This window comes from Rattus rattus, chromosome 3 (assembly GCF_011064425.1).
Source record: "Rattus rattus isolate New Zealand chromosome 3, Rrattus_CSIRO_v1, whole genome shotgun sequence".
Classification (NCBI taxonomy): domain Eukaryota; kingdom Metazoa; phylum Chordata; class Mammalia; order Rodentia; family Muridae; genus Rattus; species Rattus rattus.
This window is the reverse complement of record NC_046156.1, coordinates 198,559,723-198,585,844: the sequence shown is the minus strand read 5'-3', so window position 1 is coordinate 198,585,844 and position 26,122 is coordinate 198,559,723. Positions and strand designations below refer to the sequence as shown.

At 45.9% G+C, this 26,122-nt stretch overlaps 1 protein-coding gene across 1 annotated transcript in view; it reads right to left on the bottom strand.

The window, feature by feature from the left end:
* Nucleotides 1–26,122, bottom strand: part of Arhgef28 (Rho guanine nucleotide exchange factor 28) — a 295,945-nt gene that overhangs the window by 95,156 nt on the left and 174,667 nt on the right. The window contains exons 10-11 of the mRNA XM_032898997.1: nt 7,714–7,835; nt 3,211–3,491 (exon numbers count right to left, since the gene is read on the bottom strand). Of these exons, the coding sequence (XP_032754888.1) occupies nt 3,211–3,491; nt 7,714–7,835 (403 nt within the window). The remainder of the gene's footprint in view (nt 1–3,210; nt 3,492–7,713; nt 7,836–26,122) is intronic.

Genomic DNA, 26,122 nt, shown 5'->3' with positions numbered 1-26,122 from the left:
TCTTCTCTTTGTTTTGTTGCCAAGGCGATTAGTTTCTTGCTTCTTCTAGGGTATAGCTTGCCTCCTTATGTTGGGCTTTACCATTTATTATCCTTTGTAGTGCTGGATTTGTAGAAAGATATTGTGTAAATTTGGTTTTGTCATGGAATATCTTGGTTTCTCCATCTATGTTAATTGAGAGTTTTGCAGGATACAGTAACCTGGGCTGGCATTTGTGTTCTCTTAGGGTCTGTATGACATCTGTCCAGGATCTTCTGGCTTTCATAGTTTCTGGCGAAAAGTCTGGTGTAATTCTGATAGGTCTGCCTTTATATGTTACTTGACCTTTTTCCCTTACTGCTTTTAATATTCTTTCTTTATTTTGTGCGTTTGGTGTTTTGACTATTATGTGACGGGAGGTGTTTCTTTTCTGGTCCAATCTATTTGGAGTTCTGTAGGCTTCTTGTATGCCTATGGGTATCTCTTTTTTTAGGTTAGGGAAGTTTTCTTCTATGATTTTGTTGAAGATATTTACTGGTCCTTTGAGCTGGGAGTCTTCACTCTCTTCTATACCTATTATCCTTAGGTTTGATCTTCTCATTGAGTCCTGGATTTCCTGTATGTTTTGGACCAGTAGTTTTTTCCGCTTTACATTATCTTTGACAGTTGAGTCAATGATTTCTATGGAATCTTCTGCTCCTGAGATTTTCTCTTCCATCTCTTGTATTCTGTTGGTGAAGCTTGTATCTACAGCTCCTTGTCTCTTCTTTTGGTTTTCTATATCCAGGGTTGTTTCCATGTGTTCTTTCTTGATTGCTTCTATTTCCATTTTTAATTCCTTCAACTGTTTGATTGTGTTTTCCTGGAATTCTTTCAGGGATTTTTGTGACTCCTCTCTATGGGCTTCTACTTGTTTATTTATGATTTCCTGGAATTCTTTCAGGGATTTTTGTGATTCCTCTCTATGGACTTCTACTTGTTTAATTATGATTTCCTGGAATTCTTTCAGGGATTTTTGTGATTCCTCTCTGTAGGCTTCTACTTGTTCTCTAAGGGAGTTCTTTCGTCTTTCTTGAAGTCCTCCAGCATCATGATCAAATATGATTTTGAAACTAGATCTTGCTTTTCTGGTGTGTTTGGACATTCCCTGTTTGCTTTGGTGGGAGAACTGGGCCCCGATGATGCCAGGCAGTCTTGGTTTCTGTTGCTTGGGTTCCCGCGCTTGCCTCTCGCCATCAGATTATCTCTAGTGTTACTTTGTTCTGCTATTTCTGACAGTGGCTAGACTGTCCTGTAAGTCTGTGTGTCAGGAGTGCTATAGACCTGTTTTCCTGTTTTCTTTCAGCCAGTTATGGGGACAGAGTGTTCTGCTTTCGGGCGTGTAGTTTTTCCTATCTACAGGTCTTCAGCTGTTCCTGTGGGCCTGTGTTTGGTGTTCACCAGGCAGGTCTCTTGCAGCAGAAATGTTGGTCTTACCTGTGGTCCCGAGGCTCAAGTTTGCTCGTGGGGTGCTGCCTACGACCTCTCCACGGCGGCAGCAACTGGGAAGATCTGCGCCGCTCTTTTCGGGAGCCTCTGTGCACCAGGGTTCCAGATGGCGTTTGGTGTTTTCCTCTGGCGTCTGAGATGTGTGCAGAGTGCAGTCTCTTCTGGTTTCCCAGGCGTGTCTGCCTCTTCTGTAGGTTTAGCTCTCCCTCCCACGGGATTTGGGTGCAGAGAACTGTTTATCCGGTCTGTTCCTTCAGGTTCCGGCGGTGTCTCAGGCACAGGGGTCCTGCCGCTCCTGGGCCCTCCCCCACGGGAGCCCAGAGGCCTTATACAGTTTCCTCTTGGGCCAGGGATGTGGGCAGGGGTGGGCAGTGTTGGTGGTCTCTTCCGTTCTGCAGCCTCAGGAGTGCCAACCTGACCAGGCGGTGAGGTCTCTCTCCCACGGGGCTTGGGAGCAGAGAGCTGCTGCAGGCCGGGATCCGAGGGTGTGGGACTTCCCCACTGTCGGATTCTTATCTGAGCACATATGAGCTCCCAAAAGCCTTTATCACAATTGAAAATAGCCACTACCTGGCCTCTATAAAATTATAAGATGAACTACAAACATAAAGGCTTTAGGACTTATGGTCAAAATAATCTTTAATAGCAATACTTGGCACTTAAAAAAAAAAGCTCAGTTTGTAGATTCACATAAAACCCAGTCCAATGGGTGGTGCCCACCAACAGCTGGTCCTGTCCGCCCCCCCCCCCGTCTCCTCTTCTTGATCAACTACAGCTCCATTGAGCATCCTCGTTGGCCTGCATCTTCGTTTCTAAGCATCTACATGCACATGCAATGTGCGTGTGCTATGTTCACTTCATGACTTCACATGTGAGATCACATGGGATCACAGGGTTAGGACACGAGAGAAAAACATATTAATGAGCCCCAAAGGATCGTGGAAACTGGTTTACTCCTTAAAGAAAATGAACACACGGACACAGCATGGATACCTACATGCAACAGTGTTTTTCTAATGTCACCTCATGTATGCCAGAAAAACAATCCTTTATAGGCTCAACCAACCAGAAACACAAATGTTCACCCATCCATGGAGAGCCTGTCTGACCTCCTCTCTCCCATTTCTTTCTCTCATTTGTTCTAGCTCTTAAATTTGGGGATTTCCCCCCTCCCCTCAATCTCTTCTTTCTCTTTATAGCTTATCATGCATGCAATATACTGTCTTACTTTACATTCTGTAAAATTAAGTCTGTAGCTTATGTTTTTTCAACGACATGCTTCTGAGATGTATATTACATACACACCTATTTAGTTCATTTTATTGACTGTATAGTATTCCATCCAGACAATTTAAGACTATACACAGCTAGATATCTAGTCCCCAGTTGAGTTATTTCCTACTGTTACAAACACTAACACTAGTATCTGCTGGTAAACACTGGTAAAAGTGTCAAATCATTTCCCAATGTTGTTACACAATGCTCACACCTCTCCGTTGCCATCGTATTTGTGTCATCAAACGTGGTAATGTCAGACTTTTCTATTTCTGCCAGTCTGCTAATACTCAGCATTGTGGTTTTCCTCTATTGCATTTTTGTTGGCTTTCTTACAGGCTTTGCTTTCAAATCAATATATACAGAAGATTAAAAGGGGGCAACATTTCGATATAGGCATAAAAGCATTGGGGACAGTTTTTAAAAGTGAAACCTTCTCCCCAGTTTCCTCCAGAACAACAGTCTTACCTTCTTTTCTTGAGATGACTCTGCTCCTTTACAAATCCATGGAGACCAAAAGAAAGGTTCAAGTTGGAAGTGAGAGAACTGGGTGGTGACATGCAGGACTGAGAGGCTGCAGCATCCAGGGTCCCGTCACCGTCCTCACAGAGCTGGCGCCCGCAGGGACTGGTGTCAGGAGGAAGGATGTGCTTACAAGCCTGAGGCCCCAGAGTGGACCTCATGGACTCCGGGCTGGTATGGGCGGAGAGTCCCTCTATGTTTATATAGTTGATGTCCAAATCGCCAACCTGGGCATTAGAAGAGAACATTTTTGTCAAGCGAATGCAGCAAATGAGACTCTAAGAGTAGGTAGGGCTAAGGTGATACCTCATGTTAGCATTCTGTCTAAGCTCTGCCCCACGGTTACCTGGCAACAGCCAGGTGTGCTCCACCCCACAGTTACCTGGCAACAGCCAGGTGTGCCTGACTCACTATAAAAGGGGCTGCTTGCCCCCTCCTCACTTCTCTTGCTCTTGTCTTCCTGCTCCCTCTCTGTCTTCTCACCCCTTCCCCCTCTCTCCCCATTCCCTCCCCCCACCCTCCCTCTCCATATGCTCTTGGCTGGCCTCTACTCCTCCCTCTCCTCCATCTCTTCCCTCTCTCCCTCTCCCTTTTCCTTCCCCTCCCCCTCCCTCTCTGCCTTTCTCCTGGTGCTCAGGAGGAAGGGATGCCTCAGCATGGGCCCGTGGAGTCATGCACCCCCTTTCCCTATACCTCACCACATATCCACCAGAACATATCACCCCTCTCTTTATCTTTTTATATGCACATCGCCTCAGTTGGTGAAGTGCTGAGGACCAACATTCTAGTCTCTAGATCCTGTGAAAGCCAGGCTTGGCAGTGTGTCTGTGTCCCCACAACAACAGGAGGAAAGGGACAAAGGACGTTTACAGCTTGCTGTGCCGCCCTGCCTGCCTGCCTGTTCATTGTAACTGCACAAGTCCAGCATCCCTTGCTAGGTTTATTGAGGTGGGCTATCTGCATTCTCTTTTGCTTCTTTGTTTTGTGTTATTAAAGCCAACATGTCTCTCATCTAAAGTATTCATAAACAAAAATTATATCCTAACTTCATCTTTGGGTCTTTTTTTCAACTTCAGTGCACTTGCAGAACACTGTAAAGACAGTTTCCTCACATAAAATGGAAACATGCGCAATAATTGGGGTAAATCGGAGTAGGATTGATAATCTGCCCAGTGAGGAAACAAAGACTCAAAAGGTCAACTGAAATTATGGAGACAATATAGTAAAATAAAAAAATCTCTTTAAGAGCAGACCATGACCAAAGCAATTATCTGCGTGTTAAGAACTATAAAGCACTGATGAAAGAATTTTAAAAAGATACAGAAATGCAAAGATAGCCTTGTGATTACAGGTTGAAAGAGTTGGTGTCCTCTACCTCCAAATTTGCCCTGTGGCTTGTACACACGGGGACTCACACACATATACCACACATACACACACACATACACACTCACACACTCGCACACTCACACCTCATACACACATATAACACACACTCATACTCTCACACTTACACACATACATGCACATGCACACTCACACACACACATATAACACACACATATAGCACACACACTCACACACATATAACACGCACATACACACACACTCATACACTCACACACATATAACACGCACATATAGCACACACATACATATAACATACACATACACACATATAACACACACATACACACACATATAACACACACATACACACACATATAACACACACATAACACACACTCACACTCACACACACACTCACACACATATAACACACTCACACACTTGCACACTCAAATACACATACATGCACATGCACACACATACTCACACACATATAACACACGCACTTACACACACACTCACACACACACTTACACATGCACATAACACACGCACATAACACACACATACACACTCACACACATATAACACATACACATACACACACTCACACACATATAACACACACATGCACATGCACACACTCACACACATATAACACACACGCACACACGCACACACAGAGATCATTGTTTTCTCTCTCCCTCTCCCTCCCCCCTCAGTTTTTAAACATACAAAGGTCCTAAGCAGACATTTTGTTAAAGAAGATTCCCTAATAGCCACCAGGCACATAAAACATGCCTACTAACACCAATCGTCATAGAAATACAAATCAAAACCACAGTGAAGTATCACATTAAAGCTGTCACCAAGTCACCAAAAGGCAGCAGAAGAGATGTAATGAGGTGGTTAGAGACGGGAGCTCTGGCATGCTGCTGAAGGAGGACGTAAATTAGCACGGCCATCAGTGACAACGCCAGAGAGAGTTCTCAAAAAAACCTCAAAATGTAAGAACCATACAGCATAGCAACCCTACTTCTGGGTCTACGTCCAAGGGAAATACAGTCACTGGCCTTAGGAACTGTCTCTACTATCATGTGTGCAAAGTGTTGTTCACGGTTTCACAGTGTACATTTCAGAGTCTCAACCCATCACCTTGTGTAGTTCAGTGCATTTCAGTAACTATCCCTCAAAAGAGCTAGAGAATAAATCTTATATATGGTCACGAATATAATCAATCTTACATGCAAATATCCAGTAAGTGTGGCTAACTTAGCACACAGTCTAACCATCCCAAACCCTGAAGGGCTCAGCCCATACTTCAGCCTGATTTCTGTAGCCACAGCTCACATTCAGAGGCCTTATGTCAAGATGGCCACAGCAGTTGGTATCAGTTCTGATACGTTGGTTTCTCCATCATTTTAAATCCACCCCAGCGTCTGCCACTGTACCATGAATTCAGTGTCACATTGGCTGATGACACTGGAACAGAAGAGTGGGACAGCCAGCTACAGGCTAAAACAGAGATCTACTAGACAAGAAAAATGGTAAAATACCTTAATGAGCAGTTACTGTGTGCATGCGCACAGAGTCTATGACGTGACTGTGTGGAGACTATGTTCAAGGGATCAGACAAAAGCAGGATTTTCAAAGTTAGCCAAGAAAATCCCTTAAGATTCTGCCAAGTTAGAATGTGAAAAAAAGTCACATTAATATTTTTAATTTTGTAAATACAAAAAGCTTCAAGATGGCTGGGTTGAAGACTGAAGCAAAACTGAGTAAAGCTGGTGCACTAAGCTCTCTGCTCTGAGCTCGAGCCCACAGGGCTCCGCTGGAGAAGGAACGGAGAGGGTCTGGTCGGTCCAACTTCCTCATGACCAGACACTGTTCTGTCTGCACGTCAAAGTCATACGATCCCAACACACATCAGCTGACATGCTGTAAGGATTAAAGATAATTTATGTGACCACATCAGATGGAGTGGGGCCAGGTGTCTACCTGTTCATTACGGTCTGGTAGATTTAAATACATATTCATACACACACACACACACACACACACACACACACACACACACACACACACACACACACACACACACACACACACACACACACACACACACACACACACACACACACACACACACACACACACACACACACACACACACACACACACACACACACACACACACACACACACACACACACACACACACACACACACACACACACACACACACACACACACACACACACACACACACACACACACACACACACACACACACACACACACACACACACACACACACACACACACACACACACACACACACACACACACACACACACACACACACACACACACACATACACACACACACACACACACACACACACACACACACACACACACACACACACACACACACACACACACACACACACACACACACACACACACACACACACACACACACACACACACACACACACACACACACACACACACACACACCACACACACACACACACACACACACACACACACACACACACACACACACACACACACACACACACACACACACACACACACACACACACACACACATCACACACACACACACACACACACACACACACACACACACACACACACACACACACACACACACACACACACACACACACACACACACACACACACACACACACACACACACACACACACACACACACACACACACACACACACACACACACACGGAGGAAGGGAAGAAGAGAGGGAGAGGGAGGGAGGAAAGGAAGGAGAGTCAGAAAGATATGAGAGAGAGAGAAAGGAGGGAAGGGGAGGAGGAGGGAGGGAGGGGGAGAAAGAGAGAGAGAGAGAGGAGAGAGAAGAGAGAGCTTATTGAAAGGCTACGTGAGTGATATTGGTAGCCCCACCATCATTTCCTGGTTGGTTTCACCAAAGAGCTTACTCATCCCCTCCCCCACACCCCTACCCCTACCCCTTCTGCCCAACTATACTCCCAGTCCTTCCCTTCCAGGGAAGTGGTCCAAATACCCTGGTCGCCTTAGCCTGCTGTACCTGATCAATCACCATACAGTTAGCGTAGACTTCGTCACCCCCATTCGGCACGTCAGAGAGCTGGCCTGCAGCAAGGGACGCTGGGGTGTGCTTGGACTTTTTGAGGCCATCAAAGGAGTGATCTAGAAGAAATGAACAATGAGCGGGACTGAGAAACCATGAGGTGTGAGCAATTCATCTTACAGCCGGGTTTTACCTTCTTAGCCAGACAAACGACCCCCTCCCCCTGCAAAGGGCACTCTTCACATGGCGCTTTCTGTCTTCGTACCTTAAGATACATGGCTCTCGAACCTTCTCTTCTACACCTCAACCTTCTCGATCATCTAGAACTTAAATAGTTCTAGACAGTGGGAGAAAATTAGAACAACTTTTTTTTTTCAGATAAATGTGAAATAAATCTTAATCTATGACTTAAAAAATAGTTCCAGACAGGTAGATATCAGTCCACTGAAAGCATAGAGTCTAACCCTTCATAAGAGACCCTTAAATTCTCACACACTGAACCCAACTTTTTCCTTTACTAACAACATGGAAACATCAGTCAGTATCACACTTCTCAAGTATGCGGCGGGTTTGGACTGGAGGAGTGACTAACGATCCAGAGGTAGCAGAGTCCAGCAGTGGTGGCCCTGGGATCACCCGCAAGCCCTCGCAGGTGACTCTCCATCATTTTGAATTGCAGAGATGGCTTTTCTAGCGTCCACGGTCTCAGCCACTCAGAGCGGGGCCCCGGAGAGTTGAGAGGCTACTGTATTTGCGGAGAGCATAGGGTTGAAGGCAATAAAACCCGTGCAGGCAGAGCCTGCCTTCCTTCCTGTGCCGGGCTTGTTGATTCAATCTCCAGACACCCACGTGGAGTCAGTCTCGCCATCTGTAAAAGCAGGCTCAGAGCACTCGTTCCCTTGTGTGCTGAATCAAATGAGTCTGCATACGTACGGCAGCTGACAGTAAGTGCTCCGTTAACACGATATGTCACTGTTATTAATGTGTGCTGTCATCATTAGGAGCCTTAATCATGATCAATATGAGGTACACGGATGATAACACTAACCACAGTGTTGTTTCTGTAAGTGACTTTAATGGGGCAGAGGCATGGTGCCTCCTCAGGCAGTGTTGGTTGCCTAGCAAGTTTTCTTGAACGGATACAAAGGGGAAAGAACAGAGCTGGCCGTGGTGGGGCCTTCCGTCAAACCCAGCAGGGAGGCAGACGCAGGCGGATCTCTGAGTTTGAGGCCAACCTGGGCTACATAGCAAGCTCTAGGCCAACTAGGCTACCCAAGAAGATCCTGTCTTAGAAACAAAATAGGAGACAGTACTGCCCCCAAGGCCATTAGAATTGGCATGTGTCCCTATGCCTGTCTTAGCTCTGCCATAGGGTAAAATCTAACGGTGACACATGACTCATGGCTACTGACTGGATTGATAGTTTTTCATAGAAAGTTCTTGAGGACAAAAAGATGTAAAGATGCATGAATTGAATGGACCAAATGGTCCTGGCTTCCGATTACAAATCTAGATCGACTTCCTCCCCGGAAGAACACTAAAATGGGGTTTTACTGAGCTTCTTGAGAGAATGTACAAAATAAAGAGAAGTGTTTTCATATTCCACAACAGGTTAGTTTACACATTTATTTAGTGATCTAGCAATGTGATACAGGCAAAGCCCACAGGCCCTTTTCAAGTATGACCTTCCTGATAAATGGCTATGCACAGTGCGCAGAAGAGGCTCCGATGGTTATAAATCAAGGATACAATGAAACACAATGTTCTGTGCGAAGCCAGAAAACTCGTGCTCGTTTGTCATTCTGGAGAATGTTTGAAAGCCATCAAGAATAACACAGCATGACCTTGTGGCGCTCGGTCAATCCATCCGGGCTGTTCTACTGTGTTCTGTTTTTACAGACGTGAAGCACCTGGCATTTCTGCCACCGAACTCAGAGACCATTCATCTCCCTCCCGATGGCTGCCATAGTAAAGACTCCATAACGGAACGAACCTAAGAACTGGCAAGATGTGAATAGATTTTTATTTTAAAGATACAGAAGCAAGTGAAAACTCGTTCTAAACTATGGGCCCTCGATGAAGGTATCACTCCATCACCTCAGCTTTGTTTTGAGCTCTTATTTCGGTGTGCATGTGTGCAGACTCAAGTGGAAGTGCCTGGGGGTAGGGCACGGAAAGGACATTGAATCCCCTGAGGCTGGAGTTGCAGGTGGCCGTGAGCCTCCTCATGACGATCCTCTTAAAGGGCAAGAGTTCTTTAACAGGCATCTGTCCTAAGAGCTTTGTTCTTAATGACCAGAACACTGAGCTGAGAACACTGTGCTTTTCCTCCAGGGATGAACGGGCTCAGAAGTCATTGCTGATCTCTAGCACTCGGGTGGAATGTACTGGGTCCACTATAAACCTGGGTCCTTCCCGCCATGTCAGGGTCTAAATGGTGACTGTGTCCACATCACAAAATAAACCGCCAGGTGGCTGAGTATGGATAGAGTCTAATTTGTATTCTGAATTAGTGATTTGATTAGGGCTTAGAAAATGATATGGTTGAGTTACAAAGGCAGGCGATAACGAGACCCCTTAAATATCCAAAGCTCAAAAAAAAAAAATCAAATTTTTCCTTAAACGTTTGGATCACATACACATTTTGTGGCCAATCTAACTCAAACTCCTGTATAATCTTTAAGCCCCTGACTTAAGGTCAGCATTCAGACATTTGTCACAGAGTTACCACTAGTGTCAATGGCTGCACTGTCCTTATGTCTCCCATGAGAGTCATGACTCATGAAATAGAAGCCCCAGGCCGGACAGGCGATTTCCAAAAACACCGAGCTGGAGCTGAGACTTCCAAAGAAGACACCGTGAGTCCCAAGAAGAGTAGCCACAGCTGACACTAGACCGAAACTTCCCAAACTTTTGTCATTTCTCTCACGAATTCACATTTCTCTATAGCTGTGGTTCTCAACCTGTGTGTTATGGCACCTTTGGGGAAAGGGGTTAAACGACCCCTTCACAGGGGTCCCCTGTCAGATATCCTACATAGCAGATGTCCACATTAAGATTCATAACAGTAGCAAAACCACTGCTATGAAGTAGCAATGAAAAGAATTGTATGGTTGGGGGTCACCCCAACATGAGGAGCTGTATTAAAGGGTCGCAGGCTGAGGAAGGGTAAGAACCGTAGTGACACATCTTCAGGGCTGTTTTCTAGCATCCCCGTAAGATTCTCATACTTTTCCCCGTGCCATGACGTTCTTTTGAAAGATATACTTTATCCCCAGTAAAACAGAAAGCCAGGCTGCCCTGACCAAAGTAGAGATGAACGGAAAAGCTTTCTTTCCCCTCAGAATTGAAGCAATAAAATAAATTCCAAGCGTGGTTACCTATGCAAGCTAAGGGAGCCTGAGAGGCGCACCTTCTCTGTCAAACGCATGGAGATTCCAAGGGACCCGAGAGGCTCCAAAGAAGTGACTCGTGCAACTAAACTTTACTTCCTACCAACGGGCGGGTCAGTGGAGCCTGATCTGATGGCAGGGGAGATACTCGGTCAGTACATCGTCTGCTTCGTGAACATTAGGATCAGATTTCGATTCCCAGGTCGGGAAGGAAAAAAAAAATCTGTGCACAGTGACACATGCCTGGGGAGGTGAATACAATCCTAGAGTTTGGTAATCAGCCAGACAAGCCATTTACTGAGTCCCACGCCAAGGAGAGACCTTGCCTAAGTAACTACACTTGGGATGTACTGCTTCAGTTCTGAGGAGGACAGCACTTGAGGAAGGACACTGAGGCTGGACTCTGGCTTCTACAACATGGACACATATGCACACACATGAACATATGTACACACTCACACACACACAAACACAAACACACACACACACACACACACAGAGCAACAAACAGAGCAGCTTGTAAAAGAAGTGCCTAATTATTACAGTTGATTGTGACGTGTCTTCCATGAGCCCATGTACCTGGGCACTCAGTTCCCACCTGAAACATTGTTCTGGGAGACCATGGGGCCTTGCTGGCAGATACTGACAGGCAGTGAAAGATGTTCCCGTGTGACAAGTCACGGCTACAAACTCGCATCCACTAACTTCCCCTACCAATCTTCCCTCCCAAAAATCTCCCACCAAACCTCCCTCCCTTAAACCACTTCTGTCAGACTACTTGCCGCAGACGAGGGAAGGCACCAACCTCAGCTGAGAGTGAAGCTAGGCAGGCATGGCTCAGTGTGAGTGGCTTGGGGTGACCTAGCATGAAACTGACCACCTCCAAGACCCCGTCATCACACTGTCACCGTCACCCCAAGGATGACCTGCTATGACAAAGTCTCTCTGGGTTTGGGTTTTGATATTGATGTGTAGTTTTGGCTTTTTTGGCAGGCAGGTGTCCAATGGGTTAAAGCACAGGCCTCACCTGGATCCCTCCCAGCATCCATAGAAAGCAGAAGAGAGCCGACTCCACCAAGTTTTCCTCTGATTTAAATGCACATTGATGTGTGCACGCATGCGTGTGCATGCATGCACGCGCGCGCGCACGCACACACACACACACACACACACACACACACACACGCCCCTCGTGCACACACACTAAATAAAATAAAAAAATTCCACTCTTAACTATAGCTTTACATGTTTAAAAACAACCCTGGAACCCCAGCACTTAGGAGGCAGAGCTCCTCAGGTAGCAGATCAGGAGTCCAAGGTCATCCTTGGCTACGCCGTAAGGTTAAGGCCAACCTGGCCTACATGAAGCCCTGTCTCATAAAAAAGCAAAACAAAATCACAACACCACCCAAGGCAGCTGGAACACACCAAACGCTGCGTGGGCTGCATTAAAAAAAAAAAAAACAACACATGTAAAAAATGCTACTTTTATCTCCGCTCCAGTAGGATTTCTCTCACGTGACTCAAGAGTGAAAATTTCCAAATCTGAGGGATTAGAGCTGCTGAGGGAACAGAACACAGATCAGTCAGATATGGCGCTTCCCCAGAACAGCGGGGGTGGCTCAGGAATGAGAAGACAGGACAAGACAGGGTGGATGTGGGCCAGCTTCTTCCTGGGCTGCCTGCAGGATCAACAGCTTCTCCGGGGATCCACAGGCCTCCTTCCGGTATTGTCCTCACTACTGGGTGTCCTCACTCCATGGGGGAGCCTAACCCACAGACACCCATCAGTACTCCCTCGCTATACTTGATGCTCTAGCCACAGGCAATGACAAGGGAGGGGATTTTGTCCTAGGAAGAGGTCCCTTTTGCACCAACAAGGTGGGGGAGGTCGGCTGAAGTATCTTGCTTCTCTGGAAGGTGCCACAAATCTGGCAGGAAGTTGGTTCACAACACAGAGCAGCCTGGAAGTCAGTAAGCTGACGTCTGATGAAATCCAGCTTGCCTTCTGGAAGGTCAGGCCTGGTAGCTAAAGGAAAGTGTGGCCTCCTTGCCTGGCTATGTAAGAGACACACACCCAGACATAAACAAACCCGTGGCCAGCTTGCTGCAAAGCCGCTGCCTCGCCTGCCCTCACTCATTCCCTGCCAAACTCTCACCACAAAAGCTAGGCAAGGCTTGCCGTCCAGAAGACTCTTGCCCAGAGTTTGACATATTAGACTCCTTCTTCCCTCCTTCCCTTCCTCCCTCTCTCCCTTCCTTCGCTTCCTCCCTCTCTCCCTTCCTTCGCTTCCTCCCTCTCTCCCTTCCTTCCTCCTCTTCCTTCCTTCCCTTCCTTCCTTCCTTCCTTCTTCCTTCCTTCCTTCCTTCCTTCCTCCTTCTTTCCTTCCTTCCTTCCTTCCTTCCTTCCTTCCTTCCTTCCTTCCTTCCTCCTTTTTTACTTCCTGCACTGTGCTTTGTCTTAAACACTGGATATATGAGCATGGCAGGATTTACTAAGAATAATTAGCCATGGCACCCTGGGTAAGCCTAGCTTTAGAGTTCAGTGTGAAGCAGCCTATGATAACAGTGACCACTATGGTCAGCAGTGGCCCTTAAGGGACAGCTCTCGTAGCATCCACTGGGACCCACAGCCTTGTTCATCCCAGTCACTCATGCCCACGCCACCTCACTGTATCTCACACCAATTATATTTGCTTATATGTGACCATTCCCCTCCAGGAACGTAAGTCCTGTAAGGAAAGTGACATGGTATGTTTTTTTTTTTAAAGATTCATTCATTTATTATATATAAGGACACTGTAGCTGTCTTCAGACACACCAGAAGAGGGCATCGGATCTCTTTACAGATGGCTGTGAGCCACCATGTGGCCGCCAGGAATTGAACTCAGGACCTCTGGAAGAGCAGTCGGGTGCTCTTAACCGCTGAGCCATCTCTCCAGCCCGACATGGTATGTTTTATTCACTCTGACCCCAGGGCAGAGAAGTAGGCCAGGCCATAACCAATATGTAGTCCACAATTGGGGAAATAGGGAATAATTTCACCATAAGAAACACACTTGCACCAGGAACAAGGAAGAGAACACTGTCCGGGACTGAGATGTCGTCTCTGCCTCTGGAAGCGTCTTTGGCTGTGTCGCGGCTGTTCTTGCTCTTTCCCAGCACTTCTCTCTCCCACCCATCCCAACTCTCTTCCTGATATTTACCGACAACCTGCCAATTGAATGACCTGCTGGGCCAGCCCAGGCTTCCTCTTCCTCTCTGACCTTTGCCAACGTCCTCAAGGTGAATGAACCCACTGCCATCATCTGCCAAGTCTTTGCAGACCAACAGGCTCTCCTTCCTGAGTTCCTGCCACCACGGTCCCGTCGGGTGAGGGGTGATAATTTCACTCCTCTGGATAGAGGTGACTTTCTGGTTGGATCTGACCAGTAAGCAGAGAAAACGTGACAACACAGATCCCGTGTGCTTCCTGAGGACAGTATCATTTAATCCTTTTACTTAAAATATTGGGTGGGTCGTAGTGGCAGAAGGCTGTAATCCCAGCACTCAGGAGGCTCAGACAGGAAGGAGGATTGTGAGTGGAAAGCCTGTTTGAGCCACCCAATGAGACTCTGCCTCAAAAAATTAATGGAATAGATTATCAGGTATTTTCACTCTTCTAAAGAATTAAGGGAGCATCAGGCAAACTTGCAAATGAAGGAACCGGGGAAAAGGAGGGGAAAGCATCTAAATGAGTAAGAAGAAATAAAATATGAGATACAACAAACGTATCATCTTCAGCGCTCTTGTTCCCCATGACAGATACTGAACCCCACTGCTCTGACTACATACACTGAGCTTATTACAAACCGGACACTCGTGAGTCCATTCAGTCGTCTGTCCCAAACAACAAGGGCAAGGACACCAAGATGTCACTCAAGTCCCGTCCCCAAGATCACATGACCGATAACTGGCAGTCACCTGCAGGTCTACTCTAAGTACTCTGTTACTTGGGTCACTGAGTGTTCTGTTATGAAGCACAGAATAATTGCACTTGACTCTGGGATATACTCTGGCAGAGACTGCTCAATTTAGAGTTCGAGGTTAAATTACAGTTAATATTCCTAACATTGGTGGACATTCCACAGAGGTTCTTGCATGAACACCTGATTTTGTGAAAGAAAAGAAAGACAGTTTAGTCGTAGTGCGATTTTCTTGTTTGTCTTTTTTTTTTCAAAAATGTAGATATCACACCCATAAAACTGACATATGTTAGAATGTTTCTCAGAAATTATTTTAGATATTCAGCTACAGCTCCAATCTGGCATGGCCAACAGTTCTGAACTGTCTTTTGATTCTCTCTCTCTCTCTCTCTCTCTCTCTCTCTCTCTCTCTCTCTCTCTGTGTGTGTGTGTGTGTGTGTGTGTGTGTGTGTGTCTGTGTGTGTGTGTAAAAGCAATCTAAATGAATTACCTACAATCATATAATCACTTCTTATTATTCTTAGAGGAATGAACTGTCAAAAATAATACCATTTAATTTCTTTCTCCACAAATTATTGCCTCTGGAATACAGCACACATCTGAGACAGAGCGAGCATGGTTTTACCCTTATGGTTACAATGTACAAGTAGGAGAATACGAAATTTCCATTGGCTTCGTAACCATAGATTACCCTAGACAGATGGATTATAAATGCAGCAATAATCAACTTGTAACAAATACATTATAAATGCAACGTCTATGGCGTGTACATTAAAAAAAATTAAAGAAAATGGTATTTGAACAATGTCTGGAATTTTCCCAGTAAGAAGTCTCGTTAATGTGCTGCAGTATGACTTATTTCTAGGTATGTTTGCCTACTTCCTGGGCCCCCAACGTGTAATTTCTCCTAGCAACTTGCTGCCAGGATATGACAGTGTAAGCCTGGCTGGGAACACATCCGTAAAACAGCAGATGTATAATTTCATTTTGTTTTAAGAGCAAAACATTCAAAATACCCAGGAGGAAGAGCTACAGAGCGGAACTGAGATGCCGACAGATAGTGGCACGTCAAGAGGTTTGCTTGTTTTCACTTTCAAATTTTTATGACCTACAGCTCCTAGATTTTCAAGAATAACATCTTTATATATAAAACAAGGGGAGGGGAGAAGTCCCTTTATTTTGTAATGTGTCACACTTCATACAAAACGGTAGTTTATCAGGAAGCCTCCTGTACCGATTAACGTGTGCAGAAATGTATTATCTGGAAATGTTTTCCCTACCTGTCACATATACTCTCCAGACCCACATGGGTGTTAACAAAACCATGGTTTTTTTTTCTAGTTAGTTATTCTATTTTCTGTTCTTTAAATTTCCACTTGACAGTTTCTTACACGTACACAACACATACAGACGACTCTCGTTGTCTCGTACCCCTGTATACTCCACCTCGTCCCAACAAATCTCTCCACAGGTTTGCGGCTAGCAGGGTGAGGTGGGCTGTGGATGGAGCTCAGTCAGGGAGCCTTTCTAATGTGCACGAAGCCCTGGGTTCTCTCCCAGAACTACCACGTAAAGGGGATGGAGTACTGTGCCACAAACCCAGCGATGACCAAGAACAAACCCTATCCTTTGCCTGCTAAGTTGTCTCCTAATTTAAGGGACCTTTGCCAAGTTCTGGAAGGCAGAGAAGGCCCTTGCACCTTCGGGGTGAACCACAAGCAGATATGAAGCTGTCTTCACAAGAAGAAGAACCATTCCCAGAGAACTGCGGCCATTCCTCCTCAAAGCTCCTTGGCATTAGTCTTGGCATGGAAAACCTCGCCTCAAGCTCTTCTGGGCTAGACCTGTGGCTACACAGAAAATTATCCAGATTCCAAAAAGCTCTTCATCCCAGGAATTTCCTGTGGGTTGGAGAGAAGCTGGGTCACTTGTAGATCGCGGTTTGTTTCCAGGAAGGAAAACCAGGAGACCTCTGACCTTCCAGTGTCCTCAGAACTTGCCTTGCCCCCTGGGATCATACCTCACTGTCTGGTCCTGTTACCAAGAGTGGTGGCTACAGACAGGAGCTAGTGAACTCCAGAGGTGAAAGGCCTTTCTCAGACGATCAAATCCCCTTTTCCATCCCCAGTGAAATTTGGTTCTGTTAAGTCAGATCCTTTTTTTTTTTTAAGATTTATTTATTTATTAAATATAAGTACACTGAAACTGTCTTCAGACACATCAGAAGAGGGCATCGGATCTCATTACTGATGGTTGTGAGCCACCATGTGGTTGCTGGGATTTGAACTCAGGACCTCTGGAAGAGCAGTCAGTGCTCCTAACCACTGAGCCATCTCTCCAGCCTGTTAAGTCAGATCTTTAGCAAAGTCCTTTTCTGCTGTTTGAAAAACCCAACGGTCACAATTATTGACTGAGAAACTACCCCTCACTCCCCCCCCGACCCGATTCATCACACCTAAAAGGCATTGAGGAAAGTGGTGGGGGCGGGGGGGTGGGGTGGGGGGGTGTTGCAGAGAGAAAAAGCCATCTCTTGAGAGCAACGATTTCCCCCAAGTCTTTCCTAGTCCTCTTTCCTAACTACAGCAGCCCCAAGTGGTCTTTTCCAAAGCACATGTTTGCACTTGAGAACAGACTCTCAGTGTGTAAGCAATTTGTTTCTGCTCTTGCTTCCACAGAGCCGTCAAGTAGGTGCTGTGTTGGTCTGCACTCTGGTGTGATTAGTTCAGTCAGCAACCCCTTCCCTCTTGATGCCACCCTCTAAGGCCCAAAGCAAGCAAGCATAAAGGAAACATTGGCGAGCTGTGGGGGGTGGGGGGAAGGGAGCTAACACATGACACAAGCTCCAAGAAAGAACTGAAAGACCTCAAATAGAAAGTGGGTTGGTTTTTCCAAAACCACTACAAGTAACTCAAAAAGCATAAACAAGTGGATAAGGAAGATGTCCTCCCATGTCATTATTATGGGAACTCGGTGAATATTTCAGACTGTTCATATGGAAAGACACTGGCACACAGGCGTGTTCAAGGAAAATGAAAAATGAACTTGTTCCTTTCTAATGCTGCAAGGAACTTCAGCTCCCCAGGACTTGCCTCCAGAGAAATACGTGCTTTCGTTCCCGAAGTACCATCAAATTTACTGAAATCTACCATAGACAGGGCACTACATTAACACAGTAGAGAATGATCTATAAATTAAATATTAGAAATATGGGGTTGGGGATTTAGCTCAGTGGTAGAGTGCTTGCCTAGCAAGCGCAAGGCCCTGGGTTCAGTTTCCAGATCCGGAAAAAAAAAAAAAAGAAAGAAAAGAAATATAAAGTCATTTGTTTTTAAGTGCCTTCAGTAAGAACATTTTGAATGAATGAGTGGGAGAATGAATGAATGAACGAGTGGGAGAATGAATGAACAAGTGGGAGAATGAATGAATGAACAAGTGGGAGAATGAATGAAGGAACATGTGGGGGAATGAATGAAGGAACATGTGGGGAATGAATGGAATGATGAAAGCTAAGTACTGCCTGGCACTGCTCAAACCCTTTTATGTTTCTTCCGGGTGAGAAACTCTCCTGAATTCCTACTTCATTATCATGAGGAAACTCTGGACAGATTAGCATGGAAGAGAGCTGGATATGGGATTTATCCAAGATCAGGGCTGTCCACTGCAGGATATGGGAGATTATAGGCACAAACAAGTGGTTTCTCTGCCTGGGGCAAGCAGTGTGAAACAGGTTGGGGCTACTCTGAGAATGGTGGGCTTTTCTCATTGCATCCAGATCATGTGAATCATGAGGAAATGAGGTATACACACAAGGTCAGACAGCAGTGCCAGGCTCAGTTTCCCAGGCTGTTCTCCATTGCCTACATGTGACGATGACACTCAGTGGTCCTAAACACCTCGGTGAGAAGCCATCAGGCTGGGCTCTGTGTATATGTCTGGCCATTCTTCCTCCACAGTGCAAAAGAAGACATATGGTAGAAGCTTCTGGAGAGGGCATCTGGGACAGCATCCAGGGGCAGAGACCACCAAGGTTCTATCATATGAGAGGCAAGGGAAAGCCAAATTGGAATAAAGAACAGAGAAGGCTATCAGAAGAACCCATGCCAAGCAGAGAGGCAGCTGAGAGAGAACTCTGAGGGGTACAAGGAAGACCTGGGGAAAAGGTTCATGAGCTACATTTGAAGGAGAAGTCAAGACAGAGGTTTCTAGTTTGTGAGAAGAGACGTTCACTTGAACTTGCTGGGAGACCCTTGGGATAACTCATAGAACTGAATGAATTTATTAGCCAAAGCTTGAGAAGTAGGGGAGTGAGTAACTATGAGAGACTCGGAGACAAGTGCACAACATGGAGCCCCACAGGCAGGGCCTGACCATTTACTTGCTACTCTTTGGGTTCCTTCTGACCACAGGCTAGCTTTGTATAAGGCCATGGCTTCGCCACCAATCCTTCTAGAGATACCACGGGAGAGAAAGTCATTTCCCTCCAAATTCCAGTTTGAGAAAAACCAAAAGGGTTCTGACTAGCCGTGTCCGGATACTGTGCCCACCATGACCCTGTGGAAGGAACACTGTTGGTCTCATCTGTGTGAGATCCTCATTTCAGTGTCCCCAGGAAGGCGCTCTCTCATGTGCGAGCACCGTGGCCAGAGTAGGAGAGCTGCCCACTCAACTATGTGAGCGTTGTTCGGCCAAGGGAAAGCTGCCAAGCAGACAGATAACCATGCAGGCCAGGGAAACAGGGTTACACAACATTTCCATGTCCTCATGAATCAGCGGTCCACACGACTGGGCTCTTTTCCATCACTTTGTTCTGCTGAGTGTATGTCTGACTCTGCATATTCGTTCTGAGTCTTCCCTGCTCAGACCTCATTGGTGCACCAGGCTCCTGACGGGCATCATCACGACACCATCCACCTTACCTTCCTACAGCTTTTCCAGTTTTGTTTTGTTTTGCTTTGTTTTGTTTTGTTTTGAGTGCTGGGAATTAAATAAGCATATGTCTTACATATGCTGGGCAGGCACTCTCCCAACGAACCACATTCCCAGCCAGGATGCCTTCTCTTCCCCCATGAAATTCAACTGTTAAGTCTTAGCAGTTTTTCCCTTGGGAGCTGGGGAGAAGTCTCCTAAACACGCAGACAGTAAATTGTAATACTGTCTTCTTTGCCCCTACAGAGATGGGAGTGGGGAATCACTTTCAAAACATTGACTAAGTATTTGTTCAACTGAGGGGAGTAAGAGGCTCTGTTAGCTCTGTTGTTTGCCTCGGGCCTGTGTTACACCCCCTATTCTTTGTGACACAGGGACACGAGACGCCTCTGAGCAGAGTCTGGCACTGAACCTGCTCTCTGTGAAATTAAGCAGGAACCTCTCCAAGAGCAAAGACAAGCTAGTGAGTTATGTCGACTTGGAGAAAGGTTTCTCTTTTTGAGGCTGTCTGAAGTGACCTATTCACTCAGGCATTCTCTTGTAAATTTCTAGATTAAACCCAAACACACACCAGTACCTGTGTACACACACACACACACACACACACACACACACACACACACTCGCCTATTCCATGAAACTCCATGAGAAGGAAGAAAGAAATGAATAAGCTCATTTAGTAATAACTTTTAAAGGGAAACGAATTAAACCTCTGAAACGTCATCATATTTCTAAGTGCATATGAAGGGTGACTTTTCGGATCAGATACCTGTCCTTCGAAGATTAAATGAGCTCACTTCCAAAACCAAACCAAAGAAGCATGGTGCCACATGTCTACAGTACTACTCTGGAGAGGCTGAAACAGGAGGTTCATTTGAGACCCAGAGTTTGAGACCAGCCTGAGCAACACAGTGAGACCCCAGCACAGATGGGAAAACAGAATACCATTATCCCCACTCCTGGTATACTTTATTGCTCTGCCCACACCTCTCTTGATCTCACAGAAGACAGTACGTATCCCAGCATTCTCAATCTGTAGTGTTTTGAATTTGGGTGGCCTCCACAGACTAATATCTGAATACTTAGGAGTGGCATTGGAAGGTGTGGCTTCGTTGGAGTGGGTGTGGCCTCGCCGGAGTGGGTGTGGTCTCGCTGGAGTGGGTGTGGCCTTGTTAAAGGAAATGTATCACAGGGGGTGGGGCTTTGAGGTTTCAAATGGCCAAGCGTCTCTCTCTCCCTGCTGCCTGCCGATCTGGATGTAGACCTCTCAGTCACATCTCCAGCGTCACACCTGCCTGCATGCCACCACGCTTCCTGCCGTGACGATAATGAGCTCAACCTCTGAATCTTTAATACTCCCTCAATTAAATGTTTTCCTTTATAAGAGTCACCCATGGTCATGGCACTTCTTCATAGCAATAGAAACCCTAGCTAAGACAAACCCTTTTAAGGTTCCAATTTTCCTATTTCCTGGGCCCTGTCCACTAGTTTCCAGGCTCAAAGCGTGAGTGTGCACAAGAACCATGCCTGAGGTGGGGAGGTGCGGTGAGACCTTTCCACCCACGGGGCGAGTCCTTGCCATCCTCCATTCATTACCCCGATTGAAAGGTGGCACGCTTTTGGGAAACAGAATCCTCTTACGTTCAGTGTCTGTGCTCTAGGCTTAGTTGTGCTATTCCTGGCTCCAGGGCAGAGCAAGTCATTCCTTCCTTCTGGGCCTCAGAGTCCACAACTAATAAAGGAAGGTGACATCACATCCAGCATGCAGGGAGGGTCAGCCCCTTTCTTTTCACACGGCAGCACGTGTGGGAAGATCTCGCTCATGCCATTATTCCATTCCTTCCTTTTCCTTCCTGACATGGTTACTAGTCTCTGCATTTCCTGGAATACCTTTGGGATGTGAAATAGCTGACGCTAGGCGACTTATACATTAAAAGGATTTTTTAGCTCACAGTTCATGGGGTTTTAGGTTAAAGCAGCATAGCAAGGACTCTTGTGAGGGCTCCTTGGTTAACTTACTAACAGCAAAAACACAGCAGCAAGAGGTTGTTGAGGGAGAAATCCTATGTAAGCCAGGCCACCTGAAGACAGGAAAGGGCCAGTCTTGCTTTTTTCATAACAATCTTCTCAAAAATGAACAAGGGTCCCAAAAGAACTACTTTAATCCCTTCTTAGGGAAGAAGTTTTTAAGACCTAATGACCTCCTCTGGGTCTTTACTTCATGAAGATCTCTTCTTCTCAACAGTACTATGTTGGGAGTCAAACGGCCAGCACATAAGCCCTTAGGTAGCACAAACCATACTCAAAAGACAGTGTTTTCTAAGCCTCCGCTTATAAAACACAGATAATCTTATTACAGAGTTATCTTATTCCCTAAGTCAAACATCCATTATAGTTTAATTAAAAAAAAGATATGATTGGCAAAGCACTACATAGTACTGTTTAGTTTCACTTCCAAAAATTCTAGTGCTAGCCAAGCTCTTCAGGGTTGTCAAATTTTCTCGTTTGCACTGGCTCCTTAGGAACTACAGAGGCTTTGCCCACACTGAAAAAAAAAACGATGGTGCCTCTTCACATTCTCTCCCCCTGAAGAGGGACCTGCTATGACCTGGAGAGGAGAGAATGAGAGACACCACAGGGGTGAACAAAATACATGAAGGGAAGGTGTGTGTCAACATCTCCAAGGGGTCTGATGACTTACCTAAGCACACTCTTTCAAGACTGCGTGACAACATCTGGAGCCTTACATGAGATACAATCTCTGCGAGATTTTTATAATTAATCTTTGATTAATAAGCATTACATCTCTTAGTTGAATTGCCCACCGAAACCAACAAAACAAAAACCCAGGCATTCCTATATCCCTGAAGCAGAACGGTCATGGATTCTGACCTACTCTAATCATTAACCACTGGGCTCCAAAAGCGACTTGTCCTGGAGCTGCCTACAAGATGACGGAGGACAGCTTCTGAGAAGGGCCCTCCCAGGACTTGTGGCCAGCTTGGCTTTAACTACTTCCATGGCTTCCCCCCTCGAGATACCAGTCATTTCCAAAGAACAGTGACATGGTGTCCTTTTCTGGAGGCAGGAGGAAAAGCAAGAACTAAGTTAAAATGTGGCTTGGTGGGGTTTCTTATCATTACAAAGCTTTGTCAAAACTTCACGCCACTCTGTTAGGGAATGTGTATGCGTCTGAATATCCATCAAAGAAACTGGAAACAGGGACAGGAGAGGGCCTCTGAGGGAAGGCAATACAAGCAAAGAGGGGGAAGAGGGGGAAGCAACAGAAGAAATTAGAAGAACATATATCTCCATAAATACAAGAGATGTTTGCTTAATAGACCATAAATTCAGAGCTCTAAGATCCTCCTTCAAGACTTCCAAGGTGTCTGAAGCTCCAGAGCCTAACTTCCCTGGTGATGAGAAGGAGGAGAGAGGAGCCAGGGAGCCGGCTCAGCTAGAAGAGTGGTCCTCGAGGACCTGCGTTCAGCCCCCAAGTAAAAGACCAAATATGCTGGCACAGGCTTGCAATCCTGGCCCAGCATTGCGGAAGCAAAGACAGGTAGATGACTGGGGCTTACCCGACAGGGAGCCCAGCTGAATTGTAAACCCCAGGTGTCAGGGAGACATCTTGTTTTAGAAAAGGTGGATAGCTCTTAAGGACAATGTTGGAGGTTGACTTTTGGCCTCCTGCATCGGGGGAGGGGAAGGGGGAGTGAAGGGGGAGGGGGAGAGGAAGAGAGTGAGGGAGAAGGGGAGGGAGAGGGGGAGAGAGAGAGGATAAGGAGAGATTCTTACTGTTGAAGACACACTAAAAATGTTATTTTTCAGAGACCAGGAAGCACTGCTCTTCACGAAACAGCCACTGGGCTGCAAAATCAGATTTATTGGGCCAAGTGCTGTGGCACACTTCTTTAATCCTGGTGGCTGGGAGGCTGAGACTGGCAGATCGCTGAGTTCAAGACCAGACTGGACTACATGGCAAGTCCAAGCCAGCCAGTGAGACCCTGTCTCAAAAAAAAAGAAAGAAAAAGAAAAAGCCTGATTTCTTAGTTGTTGGGTTTTTGGGGGGAAGTGGTGGTTTTGCTGCTAAGTGGGGGAGGGGAAGAATCCCAGCACTAACTTGTAACCACCTGTCACTCCAGAGATGCTTGTTGAACACATCTGATTATCTCTTTGCTGAATCTCTCTGAGCTCTGCTATCTTCATACGGAGGAAAGGGGGGCCAGGATGGGGTATTTCCACAGCCCTCTTGGCTCTCTAAGAGCTTCTGGGTCTGGGGAGTCTGTCCAGCTGATATTAGAATAGGACTGGCCATTTTCTTCACAACTAGGCTACCACCAACTCTCCAAGGAAGAACGTACACTCCGTAGGCGACCGGTTTGCCATGCTGCTCCATTGACTCCATTTTGGCAAAGAGTTAATCACCTTCCTAGCCAGGTACTTGCTTTCACTTGAACCAGGTTTAATTTATACATAGCTTTGCTATGACTTTCTGCTCTGCCTCAGGCTGGCACGGCTCCAAATTAGATTTAAAGGGAGGGTGTGAGTCATGTGTTCCTACCACTCTAGTGGCCTCTCAAGGTTCTCCCTGGCTTCCAATCATAATCCCTTCCCTCCCAGCTACCTGGAGTCCCAGCCCCCACAGTATAGGCACCCAGTAAGCTGTCTGGGCAACAGAAATAGAAAACTGAAGTAACCCACCCTTGCTACTCTCCCCTACACCACAACTAGAAAAATGCACCCCCGATTCTTGGGACCTCCATGTATCTCCCCTCTTGGGAATAAGTTCAGTTGTGTTTAAAAAAAAATTACTGTTTGAAAATAACTTTGAAAGATTTAATCTTTCAAATAATAATCGTGAAAGATTTGAAAAGGTAGGAAACATGCAAAGATTATCACAGATAATCTTTACCTTGGTTCACCTATCTCTGAACAAGGGCTTACTTCTACATGCCCTCCTGCAGGAACATTTCCCCAGAGTCATTTAATGGCGAGACACGATAGCCCATTAATCTATGAACTGCATCCTCTAAAGGGAGACAGGCTTTACCACTGATATTTTAAAATCCCTACCTTATATCTATAAAATCAACAAAACTGTATAAAATAAAAGGAACCCCTTTCTTGGGTACAAAATAAAGAAGAAACTGGTTTTAAGACAGGATAGCAAAACAGTATGTTAAACACCGAGTATCTGATGACTGCGTTTTAAGGATAGCAGTGGACCAGCCTGGGAAAGGTGTTGCGGCCAAGTCTTCCTGCTTCCCCTCAAGGCCAACTTAGCATCTTCCAGAGATGGCTTAAAGCCCAGCTAAAAGGCAAACAAACAAATGAACACCTTTCTTTTATCCTAAAAGGTCAGGAGAAAATCCTTAAAGCTAACCACATTTGAGGATAACTACTAGTCCATCTTTCTATGGGAACGCAAGGCTTGAAGCTAATCAGAGACCTGACCAAGAATCTATCCTCCTGTGGGAACACAGGGTACCTTAGGAACACCACTGCTGTACAGAGCCGTCAGTCTCCAGAAGACAAAAGCAGGAAAAACACCTCTTCTCCTGCCACTTTCCACGTCCCTGCCCCCTGGAGTCAGAGGCATGACCACACATGTCTCTACACAAGACAAGGAATGGAAAAGGATGCCCACTAACTCTCTGGCTTTTCTTTAAGCCTCAGAAAACAACAATGGCCTCCTGTGATGCCCACCCCAGGACGGGAGAGTCTCTTCCCAAAGACCAGTCCCTGTGGTTACCAAGCCCACACTCCAGTGTGGGCCCAAGAAGCAAGAGGGACTATTCCAAGCAAGTCTCTTCCACCATGAGCCACCAGGGTCCCGGGCACTCCTTCCTTCAGGTTGATCTCGCTTACTTGTTATTACTGGAGGTGAGCAGAATGGGTCTCTGGGTTCTCTAGAGACTTGCTCGTTGAAATCACTTTATCCAAACCCTCTCTTTCCAACAACTACAAAATCACTAAATAGGACTCCTCACGAACAGATTTCCCTTAAATAATTAACTTCAAAACAAAACCAAAAAAGAAAAACAGAAGCACACGGTAAGCAGCAAGCACAGATTCTCTTTAAGCTCTACAAAGTCTAGACATGTTTAAATCAACAGGAGT